The 19934-nt window shown below is 38.7% G+C and overlaps 1 protein-coding gene across 15 annotated transcripts in view; it reads right to left on the bottom strand.

Moving 5' to 3' along the window:
• The window catches only part of RCBTB1 (RCC1 and BTB domain containing protein 1), a 70016-nt gene that overhangs the window by 24615 nt on the left and 25467 nt on the right, over positions 1–19934 (bottom strand). For 14 of the 15 annotated variants that reach the window (XM_045202701.3, XM_053916559.2, XM_053916564.2 and 11 more), the window contains 5 exons: positions 19219–19385; positions 16716–16874; positions 4223–4330; positions 3689–3831; positions 2502–2692 (listed from right to left, as the gene is read on the bottom strand). In XM_045202701.3, the coding sequence (XP_045058636.1) occupies positions 2502–2692; positions 3689–3831; positions 4223–4330; positions 16716–16874; positions 19219–19385 (768 nt within the window). The remainder of the gene's footprint in view (positions 1–2501; positions 2693–3688; positions 3832–4222; positions 4331–16715; positions 16875–19218; positions 19386–19934) is intronic. The other variant, XM_053916568.2, reaches the window with a different exon arrangement.

Below are 19934 nucleotides of genomic sequence, written 5' to 3'. Positions count from 1 at the left end.
CTGCATCCCAGGATAGGTCACAGAGTGTATCCTTTGCTCGGGGTAAAATGTGATTCTGTAGTAGCAGGTCGTGGGTTGCAGATAATTTGCTCCACAACCTAATACAAAGGGGGAAGGGAGGAGAGCTCTGGGAGGCTAGGGATGGCAGGGCTCCATGGCTTTGTTCCTCTTTCTGGAATCCCACCACCCTACAACTGAGGCCCCACCCTTGTGTTGTGTCCTTGCCCATGTCTCTGGGTTCAGCTGAAGCTCCCACTGCTCACTTCTGCAAGAATCACTTTGTTCCTTCAAATCTTGTTGTTCCTCCTAGCTGAAGGGAGCACCAACTACAACTGAATTCTTCCCCTCTCCGGGCTGAGCCCCGCCAAGAGCTTCTAGCTGCAAGGCTACATCTGTGGATCATCTCAGTCCTTCTACGTTCTCATCTCTTCCATTTGTTCTGGCTCACCTACCTTTAGATGTTTCAATGTGTGGATCTCTCAGGCATTTTGTGTGTTGAACAGGGAATTCTTTGTTGAGTTACAGATGTTCAACTATTGAAAGTTCAAGGGGATCTTTCACACCACCCTTCCTCTGACATCCAACAGTTCCATTTTTAATTTTTTGAGAAAACTCCATACTCTTTTCCACAGTAGCTGCACCAATATGCATTTTCACCAACACTTCATGAGAGTTCCCTTCTCTCCACATCCTTGCAACACCTGATTTTTGTTGATTTACTGATGATAGCCATTCTAACAGGTGTGAGGAGATAGCTCACTGTAGTTTTAATTTCCATTTCTCTGATGATTAATGACATTGATTATCTTTTAATATGTCCCATCTGTATGTCCTCTTTGGAGAAGTATCTATTCAGTTCCTTGGCCCATCTTTTAATTGGATTGTTTGTTTTTCTGATGTTGAGCTCTCTGCATTCTTTATAAATTTTGTATATACACCCCTTATCAGATAGATATATTATTGGCAAATATGTTCTCCCATTCAGTGGACTGTCTTTTCATCCTGCTGGTGGTTTCCTTTGCTTTTTAGATGATGAGTACCATTTATTTATTTATTTTATTCCCTTGTCTGAGGCAATATATCAGAAAAAAATTATTGCTAAGAGAAATGCCTAAGATTTTACTGCCTGTTTTCTTCTAGGATTTTTATGGTAAAGTAAATTTTTCTAATCACAATATTTGCTGAGAAAAAAATGCAATATTATTAAAAAATCTGAAAATGTTCAATATGTTTAAGTTGAACAGCAGCTTCACTCTGCTTAAACATACTCTTGCCTGCAAGACCATAAAGACTGGTGGTTACCTGATGATGGGACAGCTCCACCTGTCTGACACAACTCAGCATGACATGTATTACAAGTAAGACTAGCTTTCAATATCAATTGCTGAGCAACCCAAACCCCTTGGTCATCTAGAGCTACATTAATGTTGAAACTTGATGCATCACAACCTATTTCTTTACTCTTCATATAAACGGAAGAATAACTAGGAACAAATACATTGGCAAAAAGGCAGAAATGAACAAGAAATAAAAAGAAATTAAGATCTCTATTAATGTCTACTCAGAAAAAACACCGACTTCTACTACCCTTTATAATACCTCTGTTTTGATGCCCCTCTAAAATAAATGTATTTGAAATTGGCTGAAAGAAAAAGAGAGAAAAAGTGAGGCTAAGACATCACCTTCAAAACCAAAAGTTCTTCACTTTTTCTAAAATTCATTTTTGGTTCACATTATATTGAATTACATAATAAATTTATTATAACAATAAAAGTACCTAGGAACAGGTTACTCACACAAATATCTGTACATGAATGTTCATAACAATATCATTCACAATAATGTTATGAGTATAACGTTGGAAAGCATCCAAATATCCCTCAACAGATAAATGGATAAATGAAATGTGATATATACATACAATGGGATATTATTCAGCTATAAAAAGCAATGAAGTACTAATACATACTACAATATGAATGGGTCTCAAAAACATTGAGTAAAAGAAGCTGGACATAAAATGTTGCATATTGTATTATCCAATTTACATTAAATGTTTGAAAGAGGTAAATGCATAGGAATAAAAAGTAAACTGGCCAGTGGTTGAGGGAAAGGGGGCATAGAATGTCTGCTTAATAGGTACAGGGTTTTGTTTTAGGGTGATAAAACTGTTTTAGAACTTGGTATCAGTGGAGGTTGCACAACATTGTGAATAACTAAATGCTGCTGAATTGTATACTTTAAAATGGTTAATTTTATGTAATATATGAATTTCACCTCAATTAAAATGAAAACACTTAAGGGGAGAAAATAATCCATATAATGTTTTATAACACATCAATATATTTCATTAAGCAAACATAATTTGGGGAAAGATTAAATTTAATGGGGAGTAAAACATTCTAGAACCTAAATGGGCAAATAACCAGCAAATATGCAGGAAAACTGGTCAGCTGACAGCATGATTCTTCCTGGGTAGAAGTAGCCCTGAGCTTTCTTACCAACAGACAGGAGGCGCCAGGAGACAGCAGGAGTGGCAAAGCAGGCAAACACATCATCCGTGCAGGAGAGGTGGGTGAGATGAGGCAGGATCACTGACTGGCCCCGGCACTGGCCCCACATGTACACATGACCACCCTGGGTCTTGGCAGCAGATGTGTGGGCAGAGTGGCAGGCTGCAATTTCTACTACCCTGAAATATTTTAAGAAAAATGGATGTGTCATTTCTGTATTACAAAAGCCTACAACATATTATACAAGGCAAATAAAATGTTCATGCTTGAAACACCTCAAAAACAGCTCAAGATCAAGGGACATTAGTTATCATGTCCTACAGACAAAACCAAACGATAGAGCAAGAGTACTTTCTTGTTGCCCTACTTTTCAACTTCTTTCTGAGTTAAGGTAAATAATACATAACTGTTGAGGAAAACTTGGAAAAAGGGACTAGAAACCAAAGTAAATGAGGAAAGTGGACTCTGACAAAATGTTCTGACAGTTCTGGGGGCTTAGACCATAGCAAAACAAAACTATCTTCAATATACCATTTCTTTATAAATACAACTTTTTCTCTCACCCTCTACCAGAGCTCAGAACACTCATCAGGATGACAAACACTGGTCTAGGGGTCATGAACTCTGAACACTCCAAGCCAAATGGGCATCAAGCTAAAAGTTACTACATTTCTCAGTCTGTTTCTTAGGCAGGGTCCCAGAATCAAAAGTCAACATTCTAAAACTTAGTAGGTGTTACCTACTAAGATTTGGCTGAACAAACATTAAGCATCTATTCCAGTAACACACATTACATCAAATCAATATTTAAACAGATAATATCCTTTCAAGGGCAAATTTTATTTATGTAAAAGTTGTTTTAGTTGGCTCAAAGGAAAATTTTATACTTCAACATGGTGGTAGACCCTATTTTACTTCCCTACTAAATGGGCAACAAGAAGTTTGTAGGATTTTACCAAGATGCATTACTGCATATCAATCAAGAGGTCATTTTAGAAAGCTGCATAAGAATTGTATCAACTTCATGTTCACTCTAGCTGGTATTCAAACTCTTTGTTCAAAATAAGAATGTTAATAAACAAAAGAGTTACAAAGCCAAACACCACAGTTCCTGCATACACAGTCCCAAGTCCACACTGCACACATGATCCCAAGACAGGGTACAGCCAAGTTACCTTTCTTTCTCCACCATGATGTGTGCTGGGCTTAGCAGGTTATTTTTATTCCCAGTTCCCAGCTGCCCATATGTATTAGCTCCCCAGGCATAGAGCAAGCCCTCATCTGTTAGTGCTAGAGTGTGTGCATAGCCGCAGACAATCTGCAAGTAAATTTAAATGGTTACCATAAACAGGAAAACAGGAAAAGACAGGGAAAAACATCTAAAGATCACAACCAGCTTCTACAGAACACCAATTCATCATCAGGTGTGGGATAACGTTCTCTGAAACATTAAAAAAGCATTAGAAAAGCCTAAACCTGAGACCACCGAGTTTTTTCAATCACTTTTTTTACTTGTCAAGATTAACATGCCACCACCATGGTGTTCCTGCTCATCGTCAGAATTTAGGGAGGATATGATATTAAATGTGGAAGATGAAGGCACAGGTATTGTTCAAAAAGATTTATTAAAGAGTAAATCTCCAACATTCCTCCAAGTCAGAGCAGGGATGATAGATGGGGACCAGCAGCTAAGAGTCCATTAAACATACCTGGTTCACACACACGCTGTGCAAAGCTGCTACTCTCACAGGGGTCAGCTGATTGACATTGTTTCCCAAGCCAAGCTGACCATTGCCATTGTAACCCCAGCCATATACCTTAGAAAGAAAAAGGGAGAGAATGGATTTTTAAAAAGTGCTAGTGAGACGGAATAGATAAATCAGTCACACTTTTTTTTTTCACTTCCAACACCCATATTCTACTCTATGTGATCCCACACTGATCTCCAAATAGAAGATGTTTTAGAGGCAAGGAATGAACAGTTTGGCATCAGTTCCTACTCTATAACTTACTAGTTGGATGGCTTTGGGCAAGTCACTAATTCTTGTTTTACACATAAAGAAGCTGAGGCTCATTAACAATTATTAAGCACCTACCATATGTCAGGACATTGTGAAAGGTATTAGGAATATGTCTTTAATCACCATTTAACAGGGACAATAAACATATGCAAACTTTCTGCAACCAAGTGGCAATTGCTGTAATAGATATAATTAAGGCACTGTAGGAGTAGAGAGGAGACAGGATTTGGTTATAGAAAGAAAGTCAAGGAAAGACTTTTCAGAACGTGGAGATTTGGGCTGAGCTGAATGATGGCTGAGGATAAAAACACTCCAGGGACAGGGCACAGAATGTGCTGGAGGCATATTCAGAAGACAAGTGGGTGAGCCTGGCTGGACACATATGGGATAGTAGAAGGAGAAAGACTAGAAGGTAAGAGTCAAATAGAGACAGTACCAGAACACATACCAGGGAAAGTAGAATGTTTCTATGGGTCTTTTACTGAAATATTTCAAAACAGAAATTAACATGCTTAAATTTTCATTTTGGAAACATCACACTGGCTACAACATGAAAGGTGACTGGAGTGTGTACGAGACAAAAGACCATTCAGGAGATAAAAGTCGTCTCTCATCAGCAAATAGGTGAGCTCTTAGGAGAGTTCACACCAAGTCAGTGGCAATGGGACCAAGAGAGGAAATGGTAAAAAATAAGTTAAAGCGGAAGACGTGACAGAATGTGGTGATCTCTTAAATATCTGGAGTGAGAGGGAGAATGTAGCAGGGCTGGGCATAGGTTTGACAGAAGTGTTAAAAGTTTAGAATAGCCAGTGTGGGACACAGGAACAGAAAAAGGGTCTAGCTCAAATTAGAAGCCCAGGATGTGTGGTGGCACCATGCCCCATGGCAATGCAGGGCAAATAGGAATTGGTTGTGGCTTTTTAAGACAATGTGACAGAGGGGGAAAAGGGGACATGGACTTTCTGGTACTAGCAACAACTGGTTAAAAGCACTTTTGATACTGGAAGTACAATAGGTTGCAAATTTCTGGGAAGAAATTTGGCAATAAATATCAAAAATTTTAATGGCATACTGCCTAACCCAGAAATCCTATTTCTGAGAACTTATACTATATAAATCCTTGCCTAAGTGTACAAAGATACACATACACAAAGAATAATACAGAAAGTCAGTGCAACATTGTTTAAAACAGCAAAATATTACAAACAATTGAAATGCCCATCAGTAGAGATCTGGATGTGGGTCATCCATTAAGAGGAAAACTAAGCAGCCATTAGTATATAAAAAGCAGCTACAAATGGTCTGAGAATAGACTCAGATAAAACATGTTATTAAGCTTGGAAGTTACAGAACAGGAGGGAAAAGCAGTAAGTATAATAATCCCATTTTTCAAAAGAGGTATTATATTCACCCATATATAACTGTTTATAGAGAAAAGTCCAAAAGGACATGCAAGGTCTGTCAGGAAAAAATACAGCCATTGTTAATAATAATGGGAATGGTTGGCATGACATTGATGTAACCTGGCAGCCAAGGAGAGTGGACTGGAATGTGCATGCATACTATGTGTACTGGAATTTTCACTGTACTAGTCAGTGGGGGCTGTAGACAGTGTTGATTAAGCATGTGTACCGTGTGGCCATTGCATTTCAAAATGACTGAGTAGAGCAATGAATATGCATCCAATTTTGCCTTATGCTTGAACATTCCTCCACAGAAATTATTCACGTACTTTAGAAGGCTGCAGCTGTGGGTAACTGGTGATTGGCAGCTTCATCAAGACAACACACCCACTCATGAATCATATCTCGTGCAGAGTTTTTTGGTGAAACATCAAATCACCCAGGTGACTCACCCCTGCTACAGCCCAGATTTGGCATCCTACAACTTCTGGCTTTTCCCAAACTAAAATCACCTTTTTTCTTTCTCTTTCTTTCTTTCAGATTTTATTATTTATTTATTTTTAGAGAGAGAGGAAGGGAAGGAGAAAGAGGGAGAGAAACATCAATGTGTGGTTGCCTCTCATGCACCCCCTACTGGGGACCTGGTCCACAACCCAGGCATGTGCCCTGATTGGGAATCAAACCAGCAACCCTTTGGTTTGCAGCCCGTGCTCAATCCACTGAGCTGCACCAGCCAGGGCATAAAATCACCTTTCAAAAGGAAGAGATTTCAGATCTTTCATGAAATTCATAAAAATAAGACGGGGCAGCTGATGGTGAGTGGGAAAACTGTGTGAGGTCCCAAGGTGCCTACTTTGAAGGTGACTGAGGTATCACTGCCCTTTGTACAATGTTTTCTTGTAGCTTGTATCTTCAATAAATGTCTCTTTTATTTTATATTACATTACCGGATACCTTCTGGACAGACCTAATACATCAAACTATTAACAAGATTGGAGAAAAATGTATTAACTTACTTTTTATATTATGTGTTTCATTTTTTCCCTTTGTTAAAATAACCACATAATAATAATTTTAAAATTAAATTTATTTTTTAAAAATAAAAGGTAAGTGAAGAATACTGAAATGAAGGATGCCATATGACTGTCCCAAGGAATTCTAACATTATCCAGGATATCAGGATTGATTCAAAAAATAAGTTAACATAGGTAAGCACTCTAGCATTCCAAGGCATGATACCATGCCTATATGTCCAAAGATGTATCTTTGGATAATTTTTGTGTACAAAGACATGCAGAGGTAATAAAAGGTCCATTTAAGCAGAGGTTACAACCAAAAAAATTTTTTAAAGATTTTATATTTTTATTTTTATGGAAAGGGAAGGAGAAAGAGCGGGAGAGAAACATCAATCAATGCGTGGCTGCCTCCCACATACCCCCAACTGGGGACCTGGCCTCTGGCATGTGCCCTGACTGGGAATAGAACTGGTGACCCACTGGTTCACAGGCTTGCGCTCAATCCATTCAGTCACACCAGCCAGGGCAAAACCAGAATATTTAAAAAAGAAAAACAAACCATTCATTCAAAATGACCATGGTAGAGGGTCATTGAAAGGTGGGTTTTTAAAAGTAGCTAATAACAATCAGGACAAGAATTTCTGTTTTTGCAAGTTGCTTCTTCCTGTGAACAAACATTCCAGATAAAGGCAGGTAGTTCTACAGCGACATCATGCACATTGGAGCCATCGACTGCTTATAAACACCATCAACTAACTTCAAAGAGTGCACAATTGATTTTTTTTTATTGGAAGAATAAGGAATATCAAAATTTTTAATCGGTAAATTAAATCGCAAACAAATACCTATAAGTATTAAGCTACTTGGATATTGAAAAGAAAATAAAACTTACTGGGGGGAAAGATGGCAGCAAGGTAGGTGGGAGCGGAGCCTATTTCTCCCTGTACCCAGTTTGAAGACCTAGCAGATCTTCTGAGGAACAGAGTGAACAGCCAGCGGAATCCCAGCTTATATGAAGTTTGGAGGCAAAAAATTAAGGATGACATTGAAAAACAGATGGTAAGGAGATTGCATTGGGACGGTAAGGTCGCTGGGATCTGCATGAGGACCAAGGCTGCTATGCCTCCAGCCTGGCACCTGCCTCAGGATCCTTGGAGGAGTCAGATCACCAGCTCCCTCCCCTACCAAAGCAGGGAGGGCAGCACGGCACCAGGAGGGACCTGGGTGCTTGAGGTCCCTGGGGGGAATACAGATGAAGTAGGAGACACACAGAGGTGTTGTTCACCCGCTGGGACTGTGGATGCTGCCTAGGTCATTACTAGAGAAACTGGGGAGCCAGGGGACACCTGGAGAAGGGAGAAGAGTTGGAACATGTCGGACCCTGACCTGGATAGTCTCTAGTCTGGTCAGGAAGTTGGGCTGTGTAAAAAGCTGGGCACTTGTTAAGAATGGTGGGCTTAAATTATAGGATTTTACTAAAAAAAAAAAAAAAAAAAAAAAAAAAGGCTCTCAGCTGCTGTTTAAGGAAATCTCACGCACCTCAGCCAGAGGCTGCTGGCACCCTTCACCTCACAGCTGATTCACGCCACTTATCCAGTGGCAGGCTCCGGTAGCAATGGGCTCACAAAGAGCAAGGAGGAGGCACACCACACAGACTGCAGCACAACTGGTGGAGTTAAGGTGCTGGCCTGGCTCAGATGGACAGTGGGGGCCCAGCAGGTCACAGAGGACCTGGGCTGCAGGCTGGGCAACTGTGAATATTGTGGCCTAAACCTGGCCTCCATCCTTGCAAAACTAGGAAAGGAGAAAAGCAAAATCCAACTCCCTTCTGCCTGGGACACCCAGGAAGACCAGCAGAACTTGCTCCGAGAGTTTAAGTCAGCAGGAGGCTTTTTCCCCCCCTCTCTTCTTTTTTCTTCCCCCAAGTGAGACAATAACACCTGGAGCTGTGGAAGGTCCAGAGACAGATCAAAAGAGGGATCACAAGGCTATCCCCAACAACTGAGAAACTGAGACAAATTTCACTTTGCTATCCAATTCAACTTGCATTTTACTGTTGATTTGTATTAGTATTACTTTTTCATTTATTTTATTTTATTAGTGTTTCTTATTTCTATTCTTTCTGTTTAGTTTTCTTCATTTTCTATCTTTGTTTAATTGCATTTTTTGACTGGTTTTCCTTATTCTCTCTTTCATATTGTATCTTAATTTTCCTTCTTTCACTTCACTCATGTTCCAATAACACACTACTCTCGATCATGTACTTTCTATTCTGGTTATTCAAATCATGTATTTTTTGTCATATTATTGTTGTCCCAGTACTACTGTAAATAATTGTTGTTCCATGTGATTGTGAATACTACACAGCAACCCTCCTTGATCTTAGCCCATTTCACTATCACCCTGAGCTTTATTAGAGTTGTAGTTAACTACTCTCTACTCTCTCTATTCTATTCTCTCACACATTACGCCTACTTTCTATTCTTTAGTCTCACTATATATATATCATCCAACCTTGCACAAGCATTCTCTTTTCTGAATACAGCTCACAATTCCTCTCCCTTCTAACAAGAGTCTTATCTCTCTTTCAACTTTTATAAAAATGGCTAGCTAGATGAAATATCATGGTTAACGCTATACTTACCCAAAGAATCTATCTGTTCTCTACTTGTTGGTACTTTAATTCCCATAGAATACTATCCTGCTGTCCTAATCCATTTTGCCTTGCCCTTGCCACTGATCACATATAACATTAGGTGGGAACTGTGAACATCAGTACACCTACCCACTGGATGAGAGAATCCACCAACAAAGGAACCACCAACAGTTAAAAACCCAAGTACAACAAGAGAGCCCACACAAACATAAGTAACGGCAAAGCTACTATCCAAAAAAGATCAGAGACCACTCCACAAAATCCCACAGAATTCCTACCAAAGACAGCTAGCAAAGAGGAATATCAGGAAGTGTAGAAACACACACAAAGAGTCACCTAAAATGGGGAGATAAAAAAGAATCTACAATCAAAAGGAATGGAAGACTCCCCACTAAAAGAGCTAAATGAAATGGAGGCAAGCAATCAGATACAGAATTCAAAATAATGGTTATAAGGATGGTCAAAGAACTCACAAACAACTACAAGGAACTGAGTGAGAACTACAACAGTATGGAAAAGGGAATAGAAACTATAAACAAAAACCAGGAAGAAATGAACAGTAAAATTTCAGAAATACAAAACACACTAGAAGGAATTACAAGATGGCTGGATGAAGCAGAGGACCATATTACTGAGCTGGAAGAGAAGGTAGAAAGAAACACCGAGGTAGAGCACCTGCATGAAAAAAGCCTCAAAAATTGTGAAGATAGCTTAAGGTAACTCCCAAGATAACATGAAACACAACAACATTCGAATCATAGGAATACCAGAAGGAGAAGAAAAGGAACAAGGGATAGAAGCCCTGTTTGAAAAAATAATGAAAACTTTCTGAACCTGGAGAGGAAAAAAAACATGCAAATTCAGAGAACTTGCACAGAGAGTCCTAATCAAGATGAACCCAAAGAGGCCTACTAAAAGACATACAATTAAATTACCAAATTTTAAAGACAAAGAGAGAATCTTAACAGCAGCAAGGGAGAACCAAGAAGTAACATACAAAGGGGCTCCAATAAGGCTAACAGCTGAATTCTAAAAAGAAACACTCTAATCCAGGAGAGAATGACAAGAGATATTTGAAGTAATGAAAAAGAAAGGCCTGCAACCAATATTACTGCACCCAGTGATGCTCTCAATTAAAATGGAACGCAAAATAAGGAGTTTCCCAGAAAAAAGAAGGCTGAAATAATACACCCCCACCAAACCAACACTACAAGATATACTAAATAGACTACTATAAGAAGAGAAAGTAAAAGAGTGAGACACAGAGGAACACAGGTATAAAGGGGGAAAAATGAATAAATATGTATCAATAATCACCTTAAATGTTAATGGATTAAATGCTCCAATCAAAAGACCAAAGAGTAAATGAATGGATACGAAAACATGACCCACACAAATGCTGCCTACAAGAGACCCACCTCAGAACAAAAGGCACACACAGACTGAATGTGATGGGTTGGAAAAAAATATTCCAGAAAAATGGAAAGGAAAAAAAAGCCGGGGTAGCAATACTCACATCAGAAAAATAGACTTCAAAAAAAGAGCCATAAAGATAGACCCAGAAGGACACTTCATAATACTCACGGGAAGAATCCATCAAGACAACATAAACATTACAAACATGTGTGTACCCAACACGGAGCACCCAAATATGTAAGGAAAATCTTGGAGGACTTCAAGAAAGATATTGACAGCAACACTATTAAAGTAGCGGACTCTAACACCCCATTGTCAAAACTGGATAGCTCTTCCAAACAAAATATTAACAAAGATAATGTGGCATTGAACAATGTCCTAGATCAAAAGGACGTAACTGATATATATAGAACCTTTCATCCCAAAGAAGCAAAACACACATTCTTTTCAAATACATATGGAACATTTTCAAAAACAGACCATGTGATAGGACACAAAACAAGCCTCAAAAAATTCAAGAAAATTGAAATCATATCAAGCATTTTTCCCTGACCACAAGGGATTGGAACTAGAAACCAACCTCAAGGAAAAAACTCAAAAACAGTCAAATTTATGAAGATTGAATCAAAAAGTTTCTCGAAGCAATGACAATGAACTCACAACAGTCCAAAACTTATGGGACACAGCAAACATAGTCCAGAGAGGGAAGTTCATAGCAATAGAGGCCTACCTAAAAAAGATACAAAAAATTCAAATAACAACCTATGCCTAGATCTACAAGAACTGGAGGAACAACAACAAAGATAACCCAGAACAAGTAGAAGGAAGAAAATAACCAAGATCAGAGCACGAGTAAATGACACAGAAACTAAAAGAACAATTCTAAGATCCTAATCCCAAAACCACATAAAGACACAACAAAGAAAGAAAACTTCAGGCCAATATCACTGATAAATATAGACACTAAAATCCTCAACAAAATATTGGCAAATGGCATCCAGCAATATGTCAAAAACATCATACACCATGACCAGGTGGGATTCATCCCAGGGATGCAAGGATGGTACCGTATTCACAAATAATAAATGTAAAACATCACATAAACAAAAGGAAAGACAAAAATCACATGATCATACCAATAGAGAGGAAAAAACTTTTGACAAGGTACAGTGCCCACTTATGATTGAAACAATCAGCAAGGTGGGAGTACAGAGAGCATTCCTCAACCTAATAAAGGCCATATACGAGAGACCTACAGCCAATATCATACTCAATGGGTAAAAACTATAAGCTTTCCCAGTAAGATCAGGAAGAATTCAAGGATGTCCGCTTTCACCACTTCTATTCAACATAGTACTGGAAGTCCAAGCCACAGGAATCAGACAAGAAAAAGAAACAAAAGGCATCCAAATTGGAAAGGAGGAAACAAAACTGTCATTGTTTGCAGATGACATCATAGTGTACATAGAAAATCCTATAGACTCCATGAAAAAACTGCTCAATCTAATAAATGAATTTGGCAAAACAGCTGGATACAAAGTCAATACTCAGAAATCAACGGCATTAATGTACACCAACAATGAAACAGCAGAAACAAAAATCAGGAAAAAATCCCATCTGATATAGCAACAAGAAAAATAAGGTACCTAGGAATAAACCTAACCATGAGGTAAAAGACCTGTACTCAGAAAACTACATAACACTGAAGAAAGAAATTAAGGAAGACACAATCAAATGGAAGCATGTACCATGCTCATGGATTGGAAGAATTAACATCATCAAAATGGCCATACTACCCAAAGCAATTTTTAGATTCAATGCAATCCCTATTAAAGTACCCATGACATATTTCACAGATATAGAACAAAAACTTCCAAAAATTTATACGGAACCATAAACGACCCCGAAGAGCTGCAACAATTTTGAGAAAGAAGGACAAAGTAGGAGGGATCACAATACCTGATATCAAACTATACTGCAAGGCCACTATAATCAAACAGTCTGGTACTGGAATAAGAACAGATACATAGATCAATGCAACAGAATAGAGAGCCCAGAAATAAACCCAAGTCTCTATGGTCAATTAATATTTGACAAAGGGGGCAGCAGCATAAAATGGAGTAAACATAGCCTCTTCAATAAATGGTGTTGGGAGACCTTGACAGCTACATGCAAAAAAATGAAATTCAATCACCAACTTATACCATACACAAAAATAATTCAAGGTGGATAAAAGACTTAATTTAAATATAAGCCGTGACAACATAAAAGTCCTATAGGAGAACATAGGCAGGAAAATCTCAGATACTCCATGCAGCAATATTTTCACCAATATGTCACGTACAGCAAGGGACATAAAGGAAAGAATAAACAAATGGGATCTCATCAAAATAAAAAGATTCTGCATGGATAAAGAAAATGGCATTAAAATGAAAAGAGAACCAACTGTATGAGAAAACATATTTGCCATGATACCTCGCACAAGGGTTTGATCTCCAAAATATATAAAGAACTCACACAACTCCATTCTAGGAAGACAAAAAAACAAATTAAAAAATGAACAAAGCACTTGAACAGACACTTCTCTAAGGGGGACATACAGAGGAGCCAGAGACATATGAAAAGATGCACCATCACTAGCTATCAGAGATGCAAATTAAAACCACAATGAGACTTCCAACCAAGATGGAGGCGTAGGTCAATATACTGTACCTCCTTGCACAACCAAAAGAAGGACAACAACAATGTAAAAACAAAAAACAACCAGAACTGAGAGAAAATTGAATTGTATGGAAGTCCAACAACCAAGGAGATAAAGGAGAAAACATTCATCCATACTGGTAGGAGGGGCGGAGACGGGGAGCTGAGCAGAGAGGACTGGCGGCAAGCAGCGGTTGGCTGATCCAGCAAAGTGATGGATTGTGGAGCAGGGCCGGCAAGGCTGCAGCTTGCTAGTGAGGCAGCAGCTGGTGGACCAGGTGACAGACTGCACAACAACCCAGAGTCCTAGTGGGGGGAAATAAAGCCTCAAACTACTGATTGAAAATGGTTGGGGAGGGGGGGCAGGGTTGAGGCAGAAAGAGAAACTCCCAGTCTCACAGGAGAGTTCATGCAGAGACCCACAGGGGCCTAGAAGGTACCCAAACCCACCCACTCGGGAAGCAGCACCAGAAAGGCCCTATTTGCTTGTGTGTAGTGGAAGGAGTGACTGAAAACTGGCAGAGAGTGGAGCAAGAACCACTGCTCCCTCTCCAACCCCTCCTTCACATACAGTGTCACAGTGCAGCCCCGAGCATTACCCCACCATGGTGAACACCTACGGCTCCGCCTCTTTATGTAACAGGTGTGCCAAGACGAAAAAAATGGCCCAAAGGAAAGAACAGATCAAAGCTCCAGAAAAAATACAACTAAGTGACAAAGAGATAGCCAACCTATCAGATGTACAGTTCAAAACACTGGTAATCAGGAAGCTCACAGAATTGGTTAAATTTGGTCACAAATCAGATGCAAAGATGAAGGCTATGCTAAGAGAAACAAGGAAAAGGTACAGGGAACCAATAGTGATGGGAAGGAAACTGGAGCTCAAGTCAACAGTGTGGAACAGAAGGAAGAAAGAAACAACCAACCAGAAGAGAATGAAAAAACAAGAATTCAAAAATATGAGGAGAGGCTTAGGAACCTCCAGGACATCTTGAAATGTTCCAACATCTGAATCATAGGGGTGCTAGAAGGAGAAGAGGAAGAACAAAAAATTGAAAACTTAGTCGAAAAAATAATGAAGGAGAACTTCCCCAATCTGGCAAAGGAAACAGACTTCCAGGAAGTCCAAGAAGCTCAGAGAGTCCCAAAGAAGAGGGAACCAAGGAAGCACACACCAAGGCATATCATAATTACATTACCCAAGATTAAAGATAAGGAAAGAATCTTAGAAGTAGCAAGAGAAAAGGACAAGGTTACCTACAGAGGAGTTCCCATAAGACTGTCAGCTGATTTCTCTAAAGAGACCTTACAGGCCAGGAGGGGCTGGAAACAAGTATTACAAGTCATGAAAGGCAAGGACCTACTTCCAAGATTGCTCTATCCAGCAAAGCTTTCATTTAGAATGGAAGGGAAGATAAAGTGCTTCTCAGATAAGGTCAAGTTAAAGGAGTTCATCATCACCAAGCCCTTATTATATGAAATGTTAAAGGGATTTATCTAAGAAAAAGATCAAAAATATGAACAGTAAAAATGACAGCAAACTCACAGTTATTAACAACCACAACTAACACAAAAACAAAAGCAAAGTAAGGAAACAACTAGAACAGGAACAGAGCTACAGAAATGGAGATCATATGGGAGGGTTAACAGCAGGGGAGTGGGAGGGGGAGAGAGGGGGAAGGGTTCAGAGAATAAGTAGCATAAATGGTAGGTAGAAAATGGACAGGGGAAGGGTAAGAATAATATAGGAAATGTAGAAGCTAAGGAACTTATATGTATGACCCATGGACATGAACTATGGGGTGGAATGTGGGAGGGAGGGGGTGTACAAGATGGAGTGGAGTGAAGTGGGGAAATGGGACAACTGTAATAGCATATTCAATAAAATATATTAAAACAATTTAAAAAATTACAAAAAATAAAACCACAATGAGATACCATTCACACCAGTCAGAAGGTCTATTATAAATAAATCAACAAACAACAAGTTTTGGAGCAGATGTGGAGAAAAGGGAGCCCTGGTACACTGTTGGTGGGAATGCAGACTGGTGCAGACACTGTGGAAAACAGTACAGAATTTCCTCAGAAAACTGAAAATGGAACTGCCTTTTGACCCAGCCATTCCACATTTGGGATTATACCCTAAGAACCCTGAAACTCCAATTAAAAGATCCTGTGCACCCCAAAATTCATAGCAGCACAATTTACAATAGCCAAGTGCTGGAAACAACCTAAGTACCCATCAGTAAATGAACAGATGAGAAAACTATGGTACATTTACACAATGGAATACTACATAGCAGAAAGAAAGAAAGAGCTCCTACCCTTTGGGACAGCATGGATGGAACTGAAAGCATTATGCTAAGTGAAATAAGCCAGGCAGTGAGGGACAAATACCATATGATCTCACCTATAAGTGGAACCAACAAAACAAATAAGCAAACAAAATATTTCAACCAGAGACGTTGAAATTAAGAACAGACAATAACTAGAGGGGAGGTGTGAAGAGGTAATGGGGGGAAAAGGATGAAGGGTTATTGGGCACATGTACAATGGACACATGGACAAACCAAAGAGGGGTAGGATCAAGGGTGGAGAGTGGGGATGGCTGGCATGACGGGGAGTGGTGGGGGTAAAATGAAGACAACTATACTTGAACAACAATTAAACAAATAAATAAAAAAATATATAGAAATTACATCTCTCTGATGATTAGTGACCTTGAGAAAAATAATAAAAAAAGAAAGAAAACTTAGAGAAATTAGAATCTTTACTTGCAAACAAATGTTGGAATTTTAAAATTCACACTGAGGAGAAAACTTCCCCAGTAACTTCTCAGTCAGTAAACAGTTAACTCTCCATGGGGCTATCCAAGCAAAGGGCTCTTCCTTCCATGATCTAATTAGTAATATACACATCATGGAAAAAGAAAAGACATTTCATTGTAAGAGGAGATGGGGAGGTGAAAGGGGAATGCAGAGATAGCTCACCTCACCATTGTCCAGAACAGCCATGGATGAGGTCTGACCACAGGCAATGCCTACTACCCTCTTAATATGTAAACAGTTTGTAACTTTTCGAGGAGTTGGTTGATTTGCTGTGGATCCGGATCCCACCTGGCCACAGTTGTTATAGCCCCAAGCAAATACCTACATAAGAGATGGGGGAGAAAAAGGAAGGAATGGTAAGGGTGAAAATAAACCCACTTAAAAGATTATTTATAATGTGCTAAAGGGTTCTACATGCTTTATTGCACTAACCTATTTAATCCTTATAGCAATCATGTAGGGTGACCCTGGGATAGACACTATTATCAACCCCATTTTATATATGGAAATGGAAACACAGGTTACGTGACTTGCTTGAGGTTCCACAGTTAGTAAGTAGTAGAAGTAGAATTTGAACCTAACAAAGTTTAGCTGTGCTTTTAACCACTATGCTGTATTGTCTCTATAATAATTGCAGCTATATATGTTTTTTAATCTGGCATTGATAAGAAATGAAGTATATACTATGTAAGTAAAGTGACATGAAAAATTCTCCTTAACTCTTTGGCCATATTCTTTTTTTTTTTTTTTAATGGAACCTTTTGAAACCATACTATGCTTTTTCCCTGTCTCACTAATCACCAATACTGGACATTCATAACCTTTTCTGATGTTACAGGACCATCAGGATTATAATTATCAATCATAATTCCACATGATAACACAGTAATGCTCACAAGTACTAAGGAGACATTTTGTCCCTACAGAAACGACATCACGCTGTCAGTCTATTCTTGGTAATATTTTCTCATTTGCTGTCTCTTAGCTCCAAGCAGCTCCCCTCCTCAACTGCATCCTGCTTATTACTTTTGGACTATGACCTGCCATAATCTAAAAATCATATTTCTAAGGGGGAGAGAGAGACAAATAGATCTCTAAGCTAGTTAAAATCTAGTAAGGAAGATGAAAAGTAACCCAAAAAGCCAACTTTCTGTTCTATCAAACAGGAGTGTGATCAGAGAAAAGAATCAGAAAGGGAATGTTGGCAGCAGAGGAGATAACTTCTAGACTAGGAGAACAATTACTGAAAGTGGATTCACAGAATATCTAGTATAATAATACAAATATTTAGCACAATTACCCAAAGTAACATATGTTTAAGGTGAATATTACCAGGAAACTAGACTGTACAAATTATCAAGTTCTAATTTCAACAATCATTTTTCTGGCACTTCTCAAACATCCCCAGTTCCCTTATAAGGCAGCTGTCTTTTATTTTTAAAATGGGGACTGTAATTGTACTAATCAGGAAACAGACTAGGAGGCAGTGGGTTCTGGGTCATAAGGCTTATATGCTAGCCTAGCCCCAGCACATCCCAGCAAAGAAACCTCAATCTCCCTAAGCTGTTTTGGTTTCTTCATGCATAACTCATACTATTTCATAAACATGACTGTAAGACAACTGAAGGATTTTAAACAGGGAAGAATATAGTCTGATTTGTGTTTTAGAAATCACAGAAGATGGAGAAGTAATACTGGACAGGTAGACCAATTAAAAAGCTATGGAATAACAGAGATCACAGCAGTAGTCCAGGCAGACGACAAGGCCTGACCTAAGGTTATGGAGATGGAGAGGAACAAAATGATATGAGATTAGAAAGTAGAATCAATAGGATGAGTAACCTTTAAGATAAGCATGAAACTTGTGTGGTGAACAAGTGGTACAGTTCCTATTGGAATGTTGATAAAGTTATTTTCTATGACATCATTACATTTACTGAAAAGCAAAATACACCTTAAGGGATGGGGCCATTTTTTTTAAGAAAGGACAAAACACTGCCAAACACTCTAATTTGTAGTCTAAGCAAACAGCACAAGACTCAGCTGCCTTAAGACTAAGTCTACTGTCATCAAAAGAGTAGTCCTGATCACATAATACAGGATGTGTTAGGAAAAGAATGTGTTCCTACAATGTTTTTAGCTATGCACACAGGGCTACTATGTTCACCCTATACCAAATACAATACGGTCATTATTTTTTTTAAAGCAAAGCACTTTCACAATAGTTTAAAGGTAGAAACAACCCACATATCTATCAACAGATAAATAAAATGTGACATATACATACAAGGGAATATTTTTTAGCCTTTAAAAAGGAAGGAAATTCTGACACATGCTACCCCATAGATAAACCTTGAAAACATTATGCTAAGTGAAATAAAGCAGTCACAAAAGGACAAATACTGTATCATTCAACTCACAGATATAGAAAGTGATTGCCAGGGGCCCTGGGAAGAGGAAGTGGAGAGTTAATGTTTAATGGGCACAAAACTTCATTTGGCAAGATGAAAAGAGTTCTGCGGATGAATGGTAGTGATGGTTACACAACAATGTGAAAGTAATCAACGGCACTGAACTGTACACTTAAAATGGTTAAGATGGTAAATTTTATATTATGTGTATTTTACCACAGTTTAAAAATAAAGAATAAAAGCAAGGCACTTACCTCTCCATCAGCTGCCAGAGCCACTGAATGATGTGAGCCACAAGCTACTTCAACCACTTGCTTGATCAAGAGATTGGTACAGACTTGGATGGGAGCAATGCCTTGGTTGGTTGTCCCATTCCCAAGCTGGCTATATCCATTGTGGCCCCAGGCATAAACAACTCCATCTATACAAGATGGCCACATATAAGGAATCAGCTCCAAGAAGAAATGGTAACCCTTGTATTTTCTTCTTCAGATTTTGCACAACTCATTCTCCAACCTTAATTTATTTTATATTGCCCTTCCTCCCTATAAAGTAACTATTCATGAGGGATGGGGTAAAGAGGGATGGATAAGAAAACAGGATAGACAAGATGTAAAATTGTTAAAGAAAGGAATTGGTACTAATGTAGAATATCAGCTTTATAGTCAGAAGTCATCTTAAATACATACAAAAATGAGACCTTCTAAACACTTCGAATCATCTCAACAGTTTCTGTGTCAGGTACGAAGCAAAAGGCAGAACACACAGGAAAGTTCAATATGTACTAAGCTTTACCATCATTTTACCAAATACCAAGTCTCGGGGAACTGTCAGGGGTATGTGTGTGTGTCACTCACTCACAAAGTATAGAGGAAAAAGGTGTATTTTTTGTATATACTATACAAAAAAAAAAAAATCACAGGGCCTCTCTCAGACTACGGGTTTAAAATCTGGCTGAATTTTTTTTTAA

This window comes from Desmodus rotundus, chromosome 13, assembly GCF_022682495.2.
Source record: "Desmodus rotundus isolate HL8 chromosome 13, HLdesRot8A.1, whole genome shotgun sequence".
NCBI lineage: Eukaryota > Metazoa > Chordata > Mammalia > Chiroptera > Phyllostomidae > Desmodus > Desmodus rotundus.
This window is presented reverse-complemented; position numbering and strand designations above follow the sequence as displayed.